The sequence below is a fragment of the Rousettus aegyptiacus genome, unplaced genomic scaffold (assembly GCF_014176215.1).
Source record: "Rousettus aegyptiacus isolate mRouAeg1 unplaced genomic scaffold, mRouAeg1.p scaffold_m13_p_7, whole genome shotgun sequence".
Lineage (NCBI taxonomy): Eukaryota > Metazoa > Chordata > Mammalia > Chiroptera > Pteropodidae > Rousettus > Rousettus aegyptiacus.
In genome coordinates, this window is record NW_023416310.1 from 103,450,113 (window position 1) to 103,469,839 (window position 19,727).

The window sequence follows — 19,727 nt, forward strand, 5'->3', positions numbered from 1 at the left end:
GTTTAACATTCCACAGTTCTCTCCCTCCATAACTAGACATTCGGGTTGAGTCTAAATCTCGAGCACTATCACTAACACTTCAAAGGAATAGTTCCCGGTGTCAGGGTTCCAGTCGCAAACTTCGAGGGCAGCTGCCCGCAGGCCCTGGAAGAGGCCATCTCTGCAGGAAGTCATGGCCGTGGCGGGTGTTTTGGCACGGTCCTCCACCAGACCCCGTGAGCCAGTCCTGTGCTGTCACGCTCTAAATCCACACTCTTGAGTCCGTTCGCGGCCGGGTACCAGCGGGCCTGTGGACGGGACTCAATGTCCAGCCTATGCTGCGGTCCCACGGCTAACGCTCGCGCGCCTTCTCTGCTCCAGGAGGCAACTGGACTCCGCGAGGCGCCGGATGGAGGTGTCTGCTAAGGGTGCGCGGAGACAAAGGCTTCTGCGTTCGGAAGTCCCTGGCATTGTCTCCGCGCCACTCCTCGGTAGACTCAGCAGCTGACAACTTCACAGAGGGCCAGGATCCGAGCGCGTTACCGCTTCCGTTCCCCAGCTACCGCTTACTCCTCGCCCCGCCCCGTTCCTCCCGTCCCGTCCCCTCCCGTCCCCTCCCCTCCCCTCCCCTCCCCTCCCCTCCCCTTCGCCTCCTACCCTCTGCTCTCCTCCCCTTCTCCCCTCCGCCTCCCGCCCCGCCCATCTCCTCCGTTCCTCTCCCGGCCTTGCCCAGTCCCTCCCTTCTCTACCCCTCCATTCTCCACCCCCTCCGCTCGCTTCCGCGCATGTCCCGCCCCGTGAGCTGCCACGTGAGGGAATCACTGACCCGCCTGTGGGCGCCAGCTCCGCCCCAAGGCCCCTCCTTGCCCCTTGCTCCGCGCGCCGCCACGTGATGCGGCTCACCGCCAGCCAATGGACGCCGGCCTTGCCTCGTGCCCCGCCCCGCGCGCCGTGGCCGTTTGAAGTGACTAATTTCTGTCATATGACTGAGGCGCCCATGGGGGTGGCGGGGCGGCTCTAGGAGCGGGGGCCTAGCAAGCGCCCAGAGGAGCGACCCTGGTCTGGCTGTGGCCAGCATGGCCCCTACGCTGTTCCAGAAGCTCTTCAGCAAGAGGAACGGGTTGGGTGTGCCGGGTCGGGACGCGCGGGATCCAGACTGCGGGTTCAGGTAGGGTGCTGCGGGGCTGGGGGCGCGGAGCCGCGGAGCCGCGGAGCCGCGGAGCCGACGGCCTTGTGGCTCCGCGCGCGCCAGATGTGCTGGGGCCTTCGGTGTCCACGCCCGCGCGGCAGCGCTGCGCTGGGCCCGGGACCCTGGCCACGGTCGGGAGGGCCAGGCAGCTGCGCTGGGGTGTTGGAGCGAGGTCTTCTTTCCCCACCCCCAATTCCGCAGATGCCCCTTCCCCCTCCTCCGGGTTGGTTTGTTTACGTCCTGCTCAGCGGCCACGCGCGGCTCTGCCCCTCCTGACCCAGCACCGCGGCCGGAGCGTAGGGTACAAAAGCCTTTCGGGCGTCAAGGAGAGTTGGGCGCGGGCTAGGTTGGACCTCAGCTGCCGTCCTCCGGGCCGAGATCTCCCCTCCTCCCCGTGACCAGTCGCCCTCTGGGTGCTTCATTCCGGCTTGGTTGGTGGTGTGTAGAGAGCTGCACGTTTTGGCCAACCTTTTGAGTGTAGAGAAGGCTAGAGGAGGGAGTAGGGAAGGTGCCGTTCTTTCAGGATTCTTGGAAACTGAAATTGGAGGTGTGCGGTTACGGGACCAAATGTTCTTTATGTTATGGAAGAAAAAATGTGAAGCTTAAGAGAGTGTGGTTACTACTAACAAGACTGAAGCAGGACCAAATCAAATGAAGTTTGGCTGTAGAATTAGGTATAGAACCATCCCCTTGGAAATGTTAGTAAAGAGTCTAGAAATTCAAACTGATAGAAAAAAAATTTGTGTTACATACAGGTTTTGTTAATTTTTGCAGTACCTGTTGCTGGTAGAAAAACTTTTAAAATTGTAAGGCTTAATGTAATATAAACCTGAATTGAAAGTAAAATTTAGTTGCCAAATTGCATTCGAAGAGATTATGTCTTTCAAACAGCCTTCATAGTTGTTGCGGTGTGGAAACATATATATAGCCAGGCTAAATGTCAAATATCACTCATACTTGGTAGAATAGCACAGAGCCCATTTGTACAGTGGTAGTAGGAAAAAATGAGAATCTCTTAAATTTTGCAACAGGCAAAAGTGTGAAATGACTGTACTACATTGGTTTAAAAAGTTTTGGTATTAAAGTTTTTCACCCACTCGCTAATGCAGATAACATTAGTAAACATGCAGTAATATGTGTAGAATTGAAGGAGTAAATGGAAAGAAGTTTAACTTTGGAAGATGAAAACTCTTTGTTGTGAACATCTTGGAAAAGTGCTCAATAAATTACAGTTTTCTAGGTTTTGGTCTTTTCCCCTGGAAGTTAAATGTCTTGCAATGCTCATATAATGACTTTCTTTAAACATTTCTTCCGTGTTTTCCTTTTGAAAAATGAAAGGGCGGTCTAGATAATACTACACCAAGCCATCCAGTAAATCAAGAGTCAGTAGAAAGCAGATTCAGGAGGAATATTAAAAGGTGACAATTGTATAGGTTTTCTGTTTCTGGGCAAAGATTGACTTTGGGTACTCAGGTTTCCAAGGGTCTCAGGTCATTCATATGGAAAAACATTTTCATGTCTGTTTTTTTTAAAAAATGTGAAATCTACTGTATAGTTGTGTTATACTACCTTAGAGTTGCCAAAGCACTTTCTCATTTGTTATCTCATGTACTATTATTTCACAAGAACCGTGAGAGAGAGGACAAGTAGAAGGATAGATAACTATATCACCCTTTTCCAGTGGAAATGAGAATTAAGTATAACTTCAATAACTGCAGTACATAGACAATTATTGCTTTAAAAATAAAATTCTTGAAAAAAAGTTTAATTTGGTGAAGGTGATTGTTTCATAGTTAAAGGTCTGTAGGACAATTCATGTTTTGTTCAAACAATTTTCCGTATTTTTGTTTTATTCCTAATCCGCGAACATCTGCTCATTTTGCCTGTAGCGGGAATTCTTAACCTGTTGCAACAACTTCTTAATTGGTCTTTCCGCCATCACTCTCGCCTTTTTCTGAACTACTCTCAACGCTGCATCCTTTAAAAAAGGGCAAATTCTGATCATGATGGGCAGGCAAAATGGTATAGAATTTAATGTCTCTATTATAGTTATTTTAAGGATTCAAAGAGAATAGTTATGTCAGATACTTAATGTAGTGCTTAGCTCAAGGCTTTCAGGAACCAGCAAGTGTTATTACTCTGATGATCTCATGCTTACCTGTAAAACCATTCAGTTTAGGCCCAAACTTTTTAAAGTGGCCCTGTATGGTGTGGCTTGCAAAGTCTCTATTCCTCCCTGCACCCTTTTAAAGTTCCATAAGGTCATTTTTTAAAACGTAGACATTATTCTAGTATACTTAACAGAATTAACAGAAATTTTAAATATCTATTCTTTGTCTATATTCAAATTTTTCATTTGTCTCAAAATGTCTTACAGTGGATTTGTTTGAATTAGAATCTTAAGAGGCTGAATATGCAGTTATGTTGCTTAAGTAAGTTTTATTTTATAACAGCCCCCCCCCCCCCGCCTCTTTTAAATATGATTTGTTGTTGAAACTGGGTTATTTTTCCTGTAAAATTTCCCACATTTTCTATTTGGCTGTTTGCTTCTTTATACTTTCTTTTAATTCCCTGATTCTCAGCAGTCTGTTTTAACAGGACCCCTCCAGGTGATTCTGATGCTAGTTAGAGAAGTACTGCTATAACCCATTCTCTGTTTCCTGAAAACTGGTAGTTAGATACTTTGTTAGATTCAGGGTCAGTTAAAAAAGAAAAAAAATACTTCATAGATGTTGCTGTGTATTTTCTATCCATCAGGGTTACATAATGACTGGTTGTCCCACTTTTAGTGATGCTAAGATTGATTAGTGATTTCAAGTGGTATCAGCCTTATTTTTCATTGTAAAATTCTCCTTTCTCTAATGGTTTTATTATCTTTAGTTGATTATTGCCTGAATTCCAATTCATTATTTTGTTAGGGGTTGTGAAATGGTGATATCCCAAATCTTTAATTTTTTCTGTCTTTATTTCCTAGAAGAACATTCTCTTAATGCATATTTGGTTGCTCATTGCTACAGGAAGGGCAGCATAAAAGTTTGTTTCTCTTTATCATTTTTCAGAATAATTTATAATGAGTTATTCAGTGAAGGTTTTCATTTTAATTATCATTTTATTAGTATCATCATGAGCTCTTGGATTTTAATATCTTTTAATCCATTATAGTCAGATTGTCTCATATTTGGCCATTGGAAAACTTTTCATATTAAGTGCTCTTTTGACATGATCTCATGAGTCTTCGATAACTTCTCGCCTCCTTTTATCCTTGTCTTAATCCTCTCTCCCTCTCCTATGATTTTATCACCTTGAATGTGTTTTAGATTCTGGGATGTGCCATGACTTTTTTTAGCTTTTTTAGCTTTTCGTAGTGGTCATTTGCACTTATCCTAATTATCCTTCCTCCAGGAAGCCTTTTCTGATTTCTTTTAGACTGAGTTAGATTTCACTGTAGTTTCTTTTATAGCTTATTGCATTTCCTTCTGTGACATTTATTACAGTTGTCATTACTTGTCCATATCTTTCCTCTTTGCTTACTTGAGAGCTCTCTTCAACTTCAAGGTATATTTTGGAGTTAGAACCCTGTAGAGCCACTTGATGGGTTGTTTGTTGAGAACAGGAACTTAGGTTTCTGGCTGGAGCAGTTAGGTGGACATTTTCTGAGGAGAGAATACAATATCATGGAGTGCTATCTTGAACACCCTATGAAATTAGCAGTCTTCTTCCTTATTCTCTATCAGAACACACTCTTTATATACTTCACAGGCCTTTTTACAACTTATGTCTCCTCTAAGTTCATATTGTTCACAGTACCTGAGCATACGCTTAGTAAATATTTGTAGGATGAATATATGAAATAATTTTGAGGGCAGAGGGAGAGAGTCAAAAGTTCTGTTTGGGACATTTAATCTAGTTTTAATTGCCAGTGAGATACCTGCTTAGAGACGTCCAGTTGACAGTTTATTAAAGTAAATCTGGAATTTACAGTAGAGGTTGAGACCAGAGAAATGAATTTGGGTTTATTGTTAATATTAAAACTAAGGGAATGGATGAACTCATCTAGGAAAAGGGGTAGATAGAGAATTGGAAAGAATAGGAGATGTGGGAGAGAAAACTACAATGAAGAGATAGATAGTGGGCAAGCCAGGGGGATGGGGTGTTAGGAAAGCTTAGAAAGGCCAGTGTTTCAAAATGATGAAATGATGAGCTGTTTTGTATGCTGATTGCTGTCAGGTCTTGTGAGTGAAACAGAAAAGTAGCTATTGATTTGTCAAGTTGGAGATAGTTAATGACCTTAATTTTTTTTGAGGGGGCATGTTTGGGGAAGAGTGTGAGATCAAAGTGGAGTAAATGAGAGGTGAAGAAATTACTTTACTCCTAAAGTTTTCTTTTTATTTCTGTAGGAGAAGCAATCTAGAACTGAGTTATTTTTTCATCCATATTCTGCTTTTATCTCACATTTTGAACTTCTAAAGTTCTTAAAAGCTACCTTCTTAATGTCAAATCATTTCAGAAGCTTTGTTTTTTTCAACGTGATTTTTATAAAGATTTGCTGCATTCACAATGGGTTTTTATTATTTTTAAAATACTATCCCTCCATAACTTGTACCTTTTAATCTTAGAAGTGATAATTATATATGTTTTTTTTCTGAGAATCCTGTGGAATCATATCTTTTTTATTAAAGTGGGAAGTTGAGAATTTTAACTAATTACATGTCAATGATCTGTGGTATCAATATTTGGTCCTAAGAATCTAATTTTGCAATAAGAAATGCAAATATATTTTATTGTTAATTTGATTTGCTTTTCTATCTCTAAGTAGTGGTATTAAATTTTTTAGAATCATGTTTATTGAAAGAAAATAGGTTAGAGAAAAATATAACTTCAGTATTAGACCTCATTTCTTACTAATGTAATAATTATTATCTTAAATCCTGCTGTATTTAAGTTACCTTATAGGAAAGATGTGTATTAAAAACACTCCCTATATAAAAAGCAACAGAACCTTCTTTATTTAAGGAAGTCCTAAATCGTCCATACATGGTCCTCTGTTCCTGTTCCTGGCACCACCATTCTCTTAGTTAATTATCAGAGGATCGTCTTTTACTCCTTCCTCTCTCTGATGACCACATTTGGTCATTTGTTAAGTCCTGTTGATTCATATTCTGCAGTATCTTTGTTCTTTCCATTTTTCACTGTCATCATCTCATTTAGACCTTTAATGCTTTTCATAAAGATTTGCCATAAGTTTCCCACTTCTTGTGTGTTCCCCTGTACACCATTCTACTAGATCTTCCTAAACCATAATTCTGATCAAATCACTCAGAAATCTCCATTAACTTTCTCTTGCTTAATAGGGGATTGTTTTGTTCCAAGCACTGTTTTAAGTGCTTTACACATACTAATTCATTTAATTCTCACAATAGCTTCATAAAGTAGGTCTGATTATTCCTATTTTATAAGTTAAGAAGTGGAGTCACATAAAAATTAAGAACCTTCCTTCAGGTCTATAGTAAGTGATGAAATTGAGATTTGAACTGACATTTGAGTTCCAGAGCCATTGTTTTTAACAAAGTTCAGACTCCTCAATTTGACATATCCTTCTCCTCTAGAGTTGTAGCTTGGTGTGATGGCCCTGAGTTCAGATCCCTGCCCCAATAGTTTCTGTATGTATAACCCTGGGAAGCAGTATTGTGTCATCATTAAAGGTTGGGCATATGTGTGCTTGTCTGAGTTAGGGGAGTGGATACTGGGGATACAGCCCCAGGTGTTCATTGCACCTACCATCTTAAGTTGTTTTGAGAATTAAATGGTGTGGGAGGCACTCATATTTTAGAATTCCCTCCCAAACCCCTCACCCTTCACTTTATCCTTTTCAGCCTTCTAGTTTTTTCTCTAGCTGGGGGTTCTGAATCAGACTGCTTGATGTTTCCTGAGAATAATCAGGTTATGTGTTTGCACACTACTTGGAATACGGCTACAACACATCATTCTTTAAAAGTCCAGCAGAATTCATATTTTCCCTGCATTTCTCATAGCAGTTATTTTCTTCTGTTGTCATTGCTTATTTATGAATCTATATCCTTTATTAGATTGTAATTTCCATTAGGATACAACCTTTGTCTGTCTTGATTAGTGCTGTATTCCTGGTGCCTGGTTCACAGAAGGCATTATATAAATATTTGATGAATGAATGAATAAAATTAGTCACTGAATTGAAAAAAATTAATTCATTTAACAAAAGTGTTTTTGTTTTGGGTTATTTGCCTAAAGTAGTTATTCACTTAATGGGTGGTTTAAGTAGGTTTTTATTTGACATCAATGTTTACCAATTAAAGGAAAATTACATTGTTATTTTGATTGTTTTAAGATAGCAAGGATGGTCTGATTTTCCAGAAATAAGTTATATCCTCCATTTATATTCCTTATAACACCTCATACTTTCCTTTTCTACCACTTATCACATTCACAATTTGTATGTGCGTGCACGCGCACGTGTGCGTGTACACAAAGATGTCTTCCCTGTCATACTCAGTATTTGCTGAATGGAAAAGAGAATAAGTGAACTAATTTATTCTCTTTGGAAGTGGGAGTTTATTTTGAGAACACAAGAGGTTCGGGGTACTACAGGATTCCTTTTCCATTTGAGCATTCTGGGTTCTTAGACCCTATAAGATTTTTAAGCAGACCTTGTGGGGAACTGGAATAACAATTTAACCTAGCTCTTTGGAGATATAGCCAGAGCTCTGGGGACCAGCTTTCTTATACTCACACTGCCTAATATAGAGTATCCCTTGAAACAACAGCATTTTATTCCAAGTTACCCCAAAGGTGGTTTTCCTCTGTCATATGCTGTCAGTTCTTCCCAGTCAAATCCTAGTGGTTAGAGTAGCAGAGTTGGTTTCAAGAGCATGTGGGATAACAAGCCACTTCAGTTGATGCAGTTGTGCTCTCATTTGTAGGCTCTTTGCAGCTTTTTGACCTTCTTTCTTCCCACCCTGTTGTGGTCTGTTGTATAATTTTTTAAAGATTTCCATTTGTGTTAGAAACTACAGATCGTGAAGTTTATAAGGTGAATAAAATAAAGGCATGATATGACTCCCACAGATAGGGATTTTGTATTTTTGTATTTATCTTGATTAATTTCTAGTTAATTTACAATATAAAACATATATGCTATACTTTTATAAGATGCAGAAATATAGAAATTAATTGAATAATTTTAATATATTAAATTTTTATTAAAAAAATACCTGAACATAGGGACAGTAAAACACGATGTTAATCACCAGCTATGACATGAGTGGGTCCTGGACCCTTGAAACACCTGACTGGCTAGCTAGGCAAGCTCATCACTTGTGATAATCTGACTGTAAATTTAACATGCTGAATTTTTTGCCCCTAGCCCAACAATACAATGGTAGGAATTTATCTATAGGAAAACCCTCCTGATCCTAGAGGCAACTGCTTTTTCAATTATTTTGCTGTTTCTTTTGAGTATTTATTTTTACACATATAAATAATATGAATGTACTGTTTTTAAAAAAATTATTCATCTTAGACATTATGTATTCATTTCTTATATTGGTGTAAAGACTTAGGTCTTAAACATACACATGTATATATACACACATACCATTCCCTTTCCCCTTCATTCTTTCAGTATTACAATTTTTGGTTACCTTAAGTGATCAAGATTAGCTGTATTATTTTATCATAAATGTTCACTACAGAGCTAAGTATATTTTATGTTTTACTTTTTCTTGGAGTTAACTGCCTTTTTCAGGGCGAGGGTAGGTTCACCTTGTTTTCTTTTAAATCGTTAGCCAAGTATTTCTACATCCTTCATAAAATACTTTTCAAAACAGCCTATCTCTTAGTTCTATCTGTCAGATAATTGATTAGGCCATTTTTTTTCCTCCTACATATGCCCTTCTTGGAGCCTTTTGCCTTTCTCCATCTCTAGTTTGGACTGCTCGCCCTGTAGGTCTGCTCCATAACATCTTCATGAGGCTTCCTTTACTTCTTTGAACTTTTTTTTTTTTTATTAGGATCTCCTGTTGACTGGTTTCCATGACTTTTCCTCATTCGATTATTCCCTTATTTTGGTGGCTTATAGCCCTCCAGGAACTTCCTGAGAATGAGTGCTTGAGAGATAAATTTTTCAAGACTTTATAAGTCTGCAAATGTCTTTATTTTTATGTTTGGTTGGCAGTCTGGTAGACAGAGAATTCTGTGTTGAGAATCATTTTTACTCAGAAATTAGAAGGCTTTGCTCCATTGTCTTCTCAATATGTTACTGAGACAACCAGAGCCATAACTCTCAACCCCTAGGAAGCTTTTGAGATTGTCTCAGTTTTCTCCTGAAATTTCACAGTTTTGTACTTAGTTTTTTTTTTTTTTTTAATTGTTAATTGTTGATTTCATCAACTCTTTCTGAAACTTTTTAATAAAGTTTTCCAGGGGAAGGTTCTTGATTTTCTTTTTCTTGTCTTAATTTCTGTCATCTTTCTATCCTGATTCTGGGAGATTTCATCCATCAACATTACTTTTGGGTGAATTTTTGTATGTATTTTTATTTCCACTATCATATTTTTAATTTCCAAGAGTTCATTTTTATTCTTTTTTATAATCCCATTTCAGCCATGTGTCTCAGCCTCTTTCACTGAAGTCCCTAATGACCTTGAGGCTGGTGCTTCTTTGTCAGTTTCCCAAGAGAGTAAACATCTGATCTGTATAAGGGGTGGGACTAAGAGACTGGAGAAGGCCAACTTCACATCCCCTGAGGATATGCTTTTTGTTCCTGTGCCTCTCCGCCACCTTCCAAAGTGCCCTTTGTTCCCAAGGCCTTTGCTTCTCAAAAATTCTGAGGCGGCAGAATCTTTCAGTTACTCATTAACACCCCCATATATTAACATTTAGGTTGCAGCTGCTTCTGTTTTTGAAAAGTCAGTTGCTACTTTTTATTTTTCGAATAGTTATTGAAATCTCTTTATCCTCGAAAATTCTCTTGTATTCTCTTTGTCTTAAATACATATGTGTATTTTATTTACTATCATTAAATGAGATTTAAATTAGCTGCACCTTGCTTAACCTGGATTTTATGAAAAATTAAAAAAAATTTATGTAAAATTTTAAGCAAAAAGTAAAGAGAATACTATAACCATACCCAGCTTTAACATTTAGTTAATCAACATTTTGGTTGTGTTTGTTTTTTTCTGTCCCTAGCTTATTTTAAATACTAATACTGTTGTTTTTTGTTGTTGTTGGAGTGTTTTAAAGCAAATTGTAAATATTTTGTCATTTCACTTGTGAGTATTTGAGTATGAATCTCTAAAAGATTATTATCTTTAAAAATGAACATTGATTCTTTAATATTTTATGCTCAGTCCATGTTCAGTTTTCCATGATTGTTTAATAAATGTCTTTGTAGAGTTGGATGTTTGAAGTCGTATCCTAATAAGGTTCCCATATTCATTTGTCAGTAGAATGTTCTATATTTTGGATTTGGATTTGATTTCTTCCTCACTGTGTCCTTATCTAGTTCCTCTCTCCACCTTATTTTCTTTAAATTGGAAGTTAGACCTAGAGACTTGATTAAATTCTGGTCCAGGCAGGGTGGGGTGGGGTGTGTGTGTGTGTGTGTGTGTGTGTGTGTGTGTGGTGATGGCGTTGTTTCCTAAGACTACTTCATAGGTGTGCTGTGTACTTCATATTGCATTTTATCGGGAAGCACATCACCTCTGGTTGTCCCGCTTCTACTTGTGCTAAGATTGATCGCTGGGTTCAAGTGGCGTCAGCCTGATCTCCCAATTTAAAGTTGTCCATCATCTTTTCCACCTAATGGTTTTAGCTTCTATTGATGATGATTAATAGATTATTTCAGTGGTTCTCGAACTTTAGCATTCATCAGAGTCACCAGGAGGGCCAGTAAAAATGTATATTGCTGGCCTCTGCCCCAAGAATTTATATTTGTAACAAGTTTCTAGTCGGTGCTGAACCACTGTATTACTTCATTAGGGGTTAGAAAATGATGATTTATTACTTACCATTTCTTCTGAGATTAGTTTGTAAAGGAAAGGAAAGATAAATGTTTACTGGTATTCAAAATAATGATTTGGTGTTACCTTCAAAGATGACCAGTGAGGGGTTTTGGGTTGATGTTTGTTTGTTTGTTTTCTTAATGTTTGATTCAGTCCTTTGCAGTCATTACTTTTTTTTTGGCGAACCATTTTTGGCCAGGGGGAGCTCTTTCAGATTGGCACCTGTGGTTTAAAAAAATATTTTTTGGCATGACCTTAGTAATATTTTTGGCATGACAGTATACTGTTCCAGGCACAGTCTGACCCAGGCCTCGAATCACCCATTTTCCCCAATGTTCACAATTCCTTTTGGTGGGAGTGGTGTTTAGTGACCTCTCTGAATCCTAGAGGTCTTCTTCATTGCTACAGGTTGTCATTATTTCTAGGTCTTTTCAGCGGACAAAACTAAGAAGTATAACTTATTTTTCTTTTTATAAAAAATAAATGTTAATTCGATTTCCAAATTAAATTTTACAGTGTATTTATGTAACTTTTATAGTTTATTTCTTACACTGAAAATCCTGTTTCCTAACAATATTGCTATGATAACTGAATTGGTTAATTTTACAACATATATTAGTTTCAGAATAACACTACCAATATTATTACTAGCTATAACACTGTTGAATGCAGTTTAAGGTTTCTTTGAAGTGCTTTGCTTCACTTCTATTTTCTTCTCTTCATTCCCCTCTTTTTTTCTCTCTCTCTCCTTAGTATCTCCCAGCCTATCCTGACTACATATAGTCAGTCCCTTGTATGTATTCTAGTAGAGAAGCTTTTGGATGTGTGACCAGGAGATGTATACAGAAATGTTAATAGGAACTGGAATGATGTCATTTCTTGGATATAGTGTGGGGGTTGCTGCAGAGTAGGAGAGAGAGTCATTGTTTCTTGAGTCATGGGCCAAACAAGTGGCTGTGGTAATGATTTAGGCAGGAAAGTAATTTCTTCCTTTCAAATTAATTGGCTGAGAGCTTATCATTTCTCCTTTGAATTTATATTTACTTTTCTATTTTTGTAAGAGGTAGAAATTTATTTTCTAAATTTGTGACATGTTTTTTCATTTGTTTTGTTTTATATTTATATTGGGTTTAGGGGAGCCAGCATGCTTTGAAAATGCAGAGGAAGGTCACAAAGTAATGTAGTACTGTGTCAGTACTTTTTAAGTATAAATGTCTATATTATAGTGTGTTTTCTATACTCTGCCTTGATATGCTTGCATTAAGATATCTGGTATTCCAAAAAAAAAAAAAGTATCTTGTATTCAAATGATGTTCAAATTAAATCTAGTATACACTAGGGAAGTATTTCTCAACTCTGGCTGTGCATTAAAATCATCAGGGAAGTTTTAAAAAAAAAGATGTCAGAGTCCTCCTCCAGACCAGTTATACTGGATTCTAATATGGTTGAGAATCACTGGACAAGAAAATTAGATGAAGAAGAAAGATGGGTACCTTTGGATAGACATTCCAGGGCTGTAGAGTTCAGGGATATGTTACATCTTAGAAAAACAAACAAAAAACCCAGTTGACCATATCTCTATAGCCACTCTGTTTTTGTTTTGTTTTTATTTTTCAATTATAGTTGATATACAGTATTATATTAGTTTCAGGAATATACCATAGTGATTAGACATTTATATAACTTGTGAAGTGATCATTCTGATAAGTCTAGTACCCATCTGACACCACACAGTTATTACAGTATTATTGACTATATTCCCTGTTCTGTACTGTACATCCCTGTGACTGTTTTTATAACTGATGATTTGTACATTTTAATTTCTTCCCCTTTTTCACGCATTCTTCGAATCCCCCACTACAGCCATTTTTGAGTTATTGGTTAAATCTATATTCTAGAGTAATTTCAGATTTAAGTTATTCTACCAGTATAGACAATTAAACTTGATTTTCATTCTTCTCCTTTTTAAACTAAGTAAATATTTTGGTGCTGGCAACATTTTTAGTGAATTTGTTCACTTTGATAAGTATATTCTTAAAATTTTTCTTTTAAAGTCAACTTTATTCCAGTGTGATATAGTCAATGAAATAAACCCTTTTAAGTATATACGTATTAATCATTCCTTTTTATTCTCTGGTGTTTTGACCTTTGGAGCCTTCTCCATCCTGGAGAGATTGCCTACCCACCTTCTCCCTGCCCCCCTCCCCCTAATTTCTAGGGATAGCAAAAGATGGGCTCCTCTTGGACTAGTGCACCTTTCATATGCAAATGAACCAAATCCAGAGTCTACCCCCAACTACCTCTTTTGATGATCTCTTGGACTCCTGGGCAACTATCTCCCTGCTCTGATCACCCCAGGGCAAGGTACAAGCCAAGGGGCAGTTCCTGTGTCATGGTGGTGAAATTATTTAAACTAGCCAATTCTAAACCTGCTTAGCATGCTTACCCTGACTTGCCCATTCTTTCCAGCAAAAACCACAATAAAGTTTTTTGCTACATTTTTCTTTCATTCCCTCTAACTCCTGACCAACCCTGGTGCTTCCCCATGTGGCCTGCCTTAGTGTGGCTTGCCTCCTGTTTCTGGGGAACTCTGTGAGTATAAACATTCTCCTTCATAATGGTCATATCTGTGTCTGTGTCTTACTATATCCGATTAATACAAATCCTGGGTTCATTTTAAAACAGTGTAGTTTTATGAGTTTTGACAAATGTATACAGCTATGTAACAACCACTACAATCATGATAGAGAACTTTGTATTACCCTCAAAAGTTTCCTTGTATCCCTTTGTAGTCAGTAATCAATCTTCATTTCCCCTGACCCCCAGACAATTTCCTGCTCTCTGTCACTGTAGATTAATTTTACCTATTCTAAAATTTCATGTAAATGAAACCTTTACAATATGTACTCTTTTGTATATGATTTCTTTCACTCGGCAGAAGGTTTTTTGAGATTCATCCATGATTCTGCTTGTTTCAGTATCTGTTGCTTTTTGTGGAAGACCAGTATTCCATTATTTTGATACACTAAAATTTGTTTAACCATATACTAGTTGATGGATATTTGGATTATTTCCAGTGTATGAAAGTCTATTATGTATAAAGCTGCTATGAACATTCATGTACAGGTCTTTGTATGAACATGTTTTCATTTCTGGTGAGTATATACCTAAGGGTGGAATTGCTAGGTTGTAAGGAAGTACATGTTTAAATTCATAAGAAACTGCCAAACTGTTTTCCAAAGTCTGCACTATTTTAATTTTTCACTAGCAGTGTGTGGTAATTCCAGTTATCACCAACACTTGGTATCAGTTTTAAATTTTAGTAATTCTAGCGGGTGTGTAATGACATCTCATTGTAGTTTAATTTGCCTTTTCCTCATGCCTAGTAATGTTGAACCTATTTTTTGTGTTTATTGGTTATTTATATATCTTCTTTTGTAAAGTTTCCAAGTATTTTGCCCACTTACAAGTTGGGTGTCTTGCTGCTTTTTATGAATTGCAAGATTTTTATATATTTTGGGTAAAAGTTCTTTGTTAGTATATCTATATCTACATCTATATCTAGCTATAGATACCTATATCTACATATAGATGTAGATATAGATATATTGCTAATTTTCTCCAGTCTCTGGTTTGCCTCTATTTTTTTTATTGGTGTCTTTCAGAAATCAGAAGTCTTAAATTTGATGAAGTCTAGCTTATTACATTTTAAAATTTTACAGTTTTTTTGTATTATAAGACATTTTGTTCTAACCCAAGATTAGGATTTCTCTTGTTTTCTGTTAGAAATTTTATAGTTTTTGAGCATTTGTGTTTAGGTCTGTGACTCATTTTGAGTTAATTTTTGTACATGGAATTGAAATAAGGTCTAGCTTAATTTTTCCCAAATGAATGTTTAGTTTATCCATTTGTTGAGATGTTGTCTTTTGATTTTTGCATAGTTAGAATGTGAGAGGGGCTTTCCCAATGAACAGTAATAAATGCCGTTCATCATGTACTTGAAGTAGTATAATAAGATTGTGTATGTTGTTGAAATGTAGAAAACGAGATTATGAGATGTTATTTTAATAATCAGAGCACAATGCCCTCTACATAAAATGCGTAGTAAATAAGAAAGTTTGCTTTGGGACTGAACCTTAGCTGCACATAAAAACAAAATATTTTTATTTAGCTAGTCTGAATAGTCTAAGGAGTGAAAGACAATAGAAAGCTGCTTTTAGTAGGATCTTCAACTCCCCAAAATTTAGAATCCAGTGGCAGAGATTCTGTCTGTATACATCTAAAGAGAGAACAAATATTTGGTAATATGTGAGAAAGGGAATGGCCTTTACTTCCTAATATGCCAAGTGGTTCTCAGCCTGGTGTGTGCATCACAATAAACTGCAGATCTCTCTAAAAGTTCTTCAGGTTGCCCTGCCTGCAATCTCAGTCTTCAAGGCTATGTTTTTGGGCAGGTGAATTTTTTTAAGCTCTCTGACATGATTTTGATGCATAGCCCTGGTTACCAGTCACTAATTATACTCTCTTATTTTCTGTTTAACCTATCAGTCATCTTAGTGTTGTTAGCTTAGTTTCGCATATGAGGAAGAAAAAGCTTAAATGTCATTAAACACCTTTCTCCACAAGTAATGTAAACAAGAAAATAGACATTTTTAAATGGCTTTTAAACATTTTGAGTGATGTTTAACCTTAACAATTAAAAATACAAGTGGAGATAATTTTATGTCTACAATTTACTATTCTGTCAGTCTGACAGATACTAGAAAGAATAATATCTTGTGGCAAAAGAGTGGTGAAGTGAGCCGTGGCATTAAATACAATTACATTGTGCAAGCATCACCACTACCCATCTCCAGAACTTTTTCATCTTCCCCAAGTGATACTCTGTACCCATTAGACAATAACTCCCCATATTCCCTCTTCCTCAGCCCCTGGTAACCACTATTCTACTTTCTATGTTTCTGAACTTGAATACTTGTTACATCATACAAGAATACATTTGTCCTTTTGGGACTGACTTATTTCACTTAGCATAATGTTTCCAATGTTTGTCTATGTTGTAACATGTCAAATTTTCATGTACAGATCTCTGTTTGAGTCTCTATTTTCAGTTTTGGGTATATACCCAAAAGCGGAATTGCTGGATATTATGGTAATACTACATTTAATTTTTGGAGGAATTGCCATACAATTTTCCATAGCAGCTGCATCATTTTACGTTCCACCAGCAATGCACATAGGTTCCAGTTTCTTCACATTCTTGCCAACACTTTTCTTCCCTCCCTCCTCTTCTTTCTTCTCTCTTTTTTTTCTTTTTTGATAATAACACCCAAATGTGCGTAAAATGGCATTTATGAGTTTTTTTTAAAGTAAACTTTTTATTGAAGAATAACACTTAAGAAAAGCACACACCCTTTAACTGTTTAGCTCAACAAATGTACACACAGGGCCAGGTAATTAGTACTTAGCTTGAGAAACAACATTGCTTGTATCCTTGAACTCTCCCTCATTACCCTCTCAATCCCAACTGTGTTGACTTCCAACACCAGGGATTAATGTTGCCTGATTTTGAACTTTATATAAATAGATATATGTGTTCTTCTTTGGCTTCCTTTTTTGCTCAACATTTTGTTTAACTTTACCATATAATCTGTAGTTCATTCTCATTGCTGTAAGCCAGGATTTTTCAGACTTGGCCCTCTGGATGGGATAATTCTTTGTTATGGGGTGGGGGGGCTCTCCTGTGCATTGAAGGATGTTTACCAACATCCCTGACGTCTACCCACTAGAGGATAGTAGCACCCCCAAATTGTGACAACCTAAAATGTATCCAGATGTTGCCAGACATCTTCTGGAGGGTAAAGTTGTCCCTGGTTGAGAACTACTGCAGTATGGTATCGCGTTGTGTGAGAATGTCAGAATTTACACAGGCTACTGTTTCTGGCTATTTGGATAATTTCCACTTTGAGATAGTAATGAATAATACTACTAATATGAACATTTTTTATGGTTTTTGGGCAAGATACGTACACGTTTCTGTTGAATATGTACCATGCATTGAATTTTGTAGGTCACAAGATATGCATATGTTCAGCTTTATTAGATTCTCCCATATTATTTTCCGAATTGTACAATTTTTGCTCTACCAGTCATGTATGAAAATTCCATTTACTTCACCTAATGAGGTTTGAATTTGAACTATGAGTTTTTGAAGGTTAGGGCCTGAATCTTATTCTTTTTGGTGTACTCAGTGGTTGGCACAGTATGTGACACACAAGAAATGCCAGTAGCTAAGTGAATAAAGGCATGAGTTCTGGCCTTAATGTCTAGCGATCCTCCTGACACATCACTAAGCTCTGGCAGGTAGGAAACAGCTATTCATTAGGGGTTACTCTTTCATTTGTCAGTGACAAGGTCTCCCTGCCTGCCAATAGCAGCTTCTAGGCTCTGTAGAGAAGGCCATGTTTTCACTTTCTTGGTGAGTTTCATATCTTGACACAGCTGTCAAAGCCAAATATCACTAACTGTGATTTCAAAGGTTCACTTAAATTGTTTTTAAGCTTTGCTGTTCAAACGAGACTTGCCAGTCAAATGAGAATCTGTTTTTCTTTTTATGCTGTGATTATATTTTTACAGAGGGATGGAATTCTTCCCCCTGCCTCATGAATAATGTTTAACTGTTCCAGGTATTCTGCATGTTTCTTAAATGTTAAATGTGTTAAAGGCATAGGCTATGCCCTTCCTTGTTTTTTAAAAGCACATATCATTACAATTGTATCATCATTATTACCATGTTGCTCATATATGAAGTTTCATATATATGTATATATATATGCACATATGTATATAATTTATTGAGGTAAAATTCATAAAACATATAACTAACCATTTTAAAGTGAATAATTCATTGGCATTTAGTACATTCATAGTTACACAACCACCACCTCTTTCTATTTATAACCAGTTCCAAAACATTTCCATGACTTCAAAGTCCTTCTCCTTCCCTTCCCCCTCAGTGCCTGGCATCTACCAATCTGTAATCTGTCTCTTTGGATTTACCTATTTTAGATATTTCATATAAATAGAATCATATATGACCTTTAGTGTCTAGCTTCTTTACTTAGCATAATGTTTTCAATGTTTCCATCTATGTTGTAGTATGTTTCTGTATTTCATTCCTTTTTATGGCTGAATAATATTTCATTTTATGTATATACCACAGCTTGTTCATCCGTTCACTCATTGATGGACTTTTGGGTGCTTTTCTTGGCTATTGTAAATAGTGCTGCTAAGAACATGCATATACATGCACTTATTTTCAGTCCTAACACATGGCGAGATTATTACAGCCACCACCACTGATATGGAACAATTTCAGTGCCCCAAAGAATTCCCTCGTGCTCTCCCTCTGCAATCAGACCCTTCTCCTCCCCTGAACTACTGGCAACCACTCTCTCTTCTCTGGTTTTAATAGCAGTAAGAAATTTAAGTAGTATTTCAATTACGTAGTCTTGCTTTCCTTGAGCGTGTGTAATGGGTTCCTCAGGAATTAAATTTGTAGAATAAGAGAAAATGTTTTAGAAACCAGGGCTAGAAATGTTTTATATCCATTTACTAAATTCAGTTTTTCCAACTTGCTAGTTATGATAAGAGCTAAATTAAAATTACTAGCATAAAATTCTGCACTTACCTAGGGAGAAGAGATAACTGTCAAGAATGCTATCTTAAAATTTTTAAATAAATTTAATGTGAAATTATTAGTTAGGTATTTTATTTTTTTAAACGAACTTTTTCTTTTCCTTACTCTTTTTGTTTTATTGTGTGTACAACATGCTTTGGGATTTTACATTTTCTTCCTGCCAAAACCTTCAAGTTAAATATATTCTAATATGTTCACATGTAATGATAAAAGCTCAAAGGAAAGATTATTCATGTTCTGAACACATAGCATGCACAATAAAATAACTGTTTGCCAGGGGGAAAAAAGCCCTGTTGTCTTCTAGTACCAGTTGGTATTACGTAGGTTTGTTTGGTGTCTCATAATCTTATTTATAGTAGTTTGGAACTGGAAACTAAACAAACACTAATGTTCCACTGTAGTTTAGCTATGCATTTGAGTCTTTCTTTGATCATAATTATTTTTTACCTGCGCACATCCTCTGTCAAACTAGGAACTTCTGAGAAACTGGCAACCTGCTTGAGTCCAGTCTGTTTTTCTATACTTTAATGAGAGACAATATATAGCACATCTAAATGTGGTCATTTGTCTAGATATTTATAAAAGTTTCATACAATTATTAATAAGTTACAAATTAATAAAAGTTATTTAATGATCCTCAGGAGTTGCTGAGAGAGAGTGTGAGGAAAGAGTAGTATTGTCTATTTTGCTGTAGAAGCTTCTCCGACGACTCCTTCCTCTTAAGCAGAGCTTTCGTTGGGAGGAATCTCAAATCTGATGACTGTGTTTCTTAAAATATTTCAGACATGTACTAAATATTCTAGGGCTATAAGAACTTCCAAGT

At 37.2% G+C, this 19,727-nt stretch overlaps 1 protein-coding gene across 2 annotated transcripts in view; it reads left to right on the forward strand.

Annotated features, from left to right (window-relative positions):
* The first annotated feature begins 957 nt into the window (after nt 1-957).
* Nucleotides 958-19,727, forward strand: part of FNIP1 (folliculin interacting protein 1) — a 101,433-nt gene continuing 82,663 nt past the window's right edge. For both annotated transcript variants that reach the window (XM_016118362.2, XM_016118364.2), the window contains exon 1: nt 958-1,147. In XM_016118362.2, the coding sequence (XP_015973848.1) occupies nt 1,056-1,147 (92 nt within the window). In that variant the 5' untranslated portion in view covers nt 958-1,055. The remainder of the gene's footprint in view (nt 1,148-19,727) is intronic.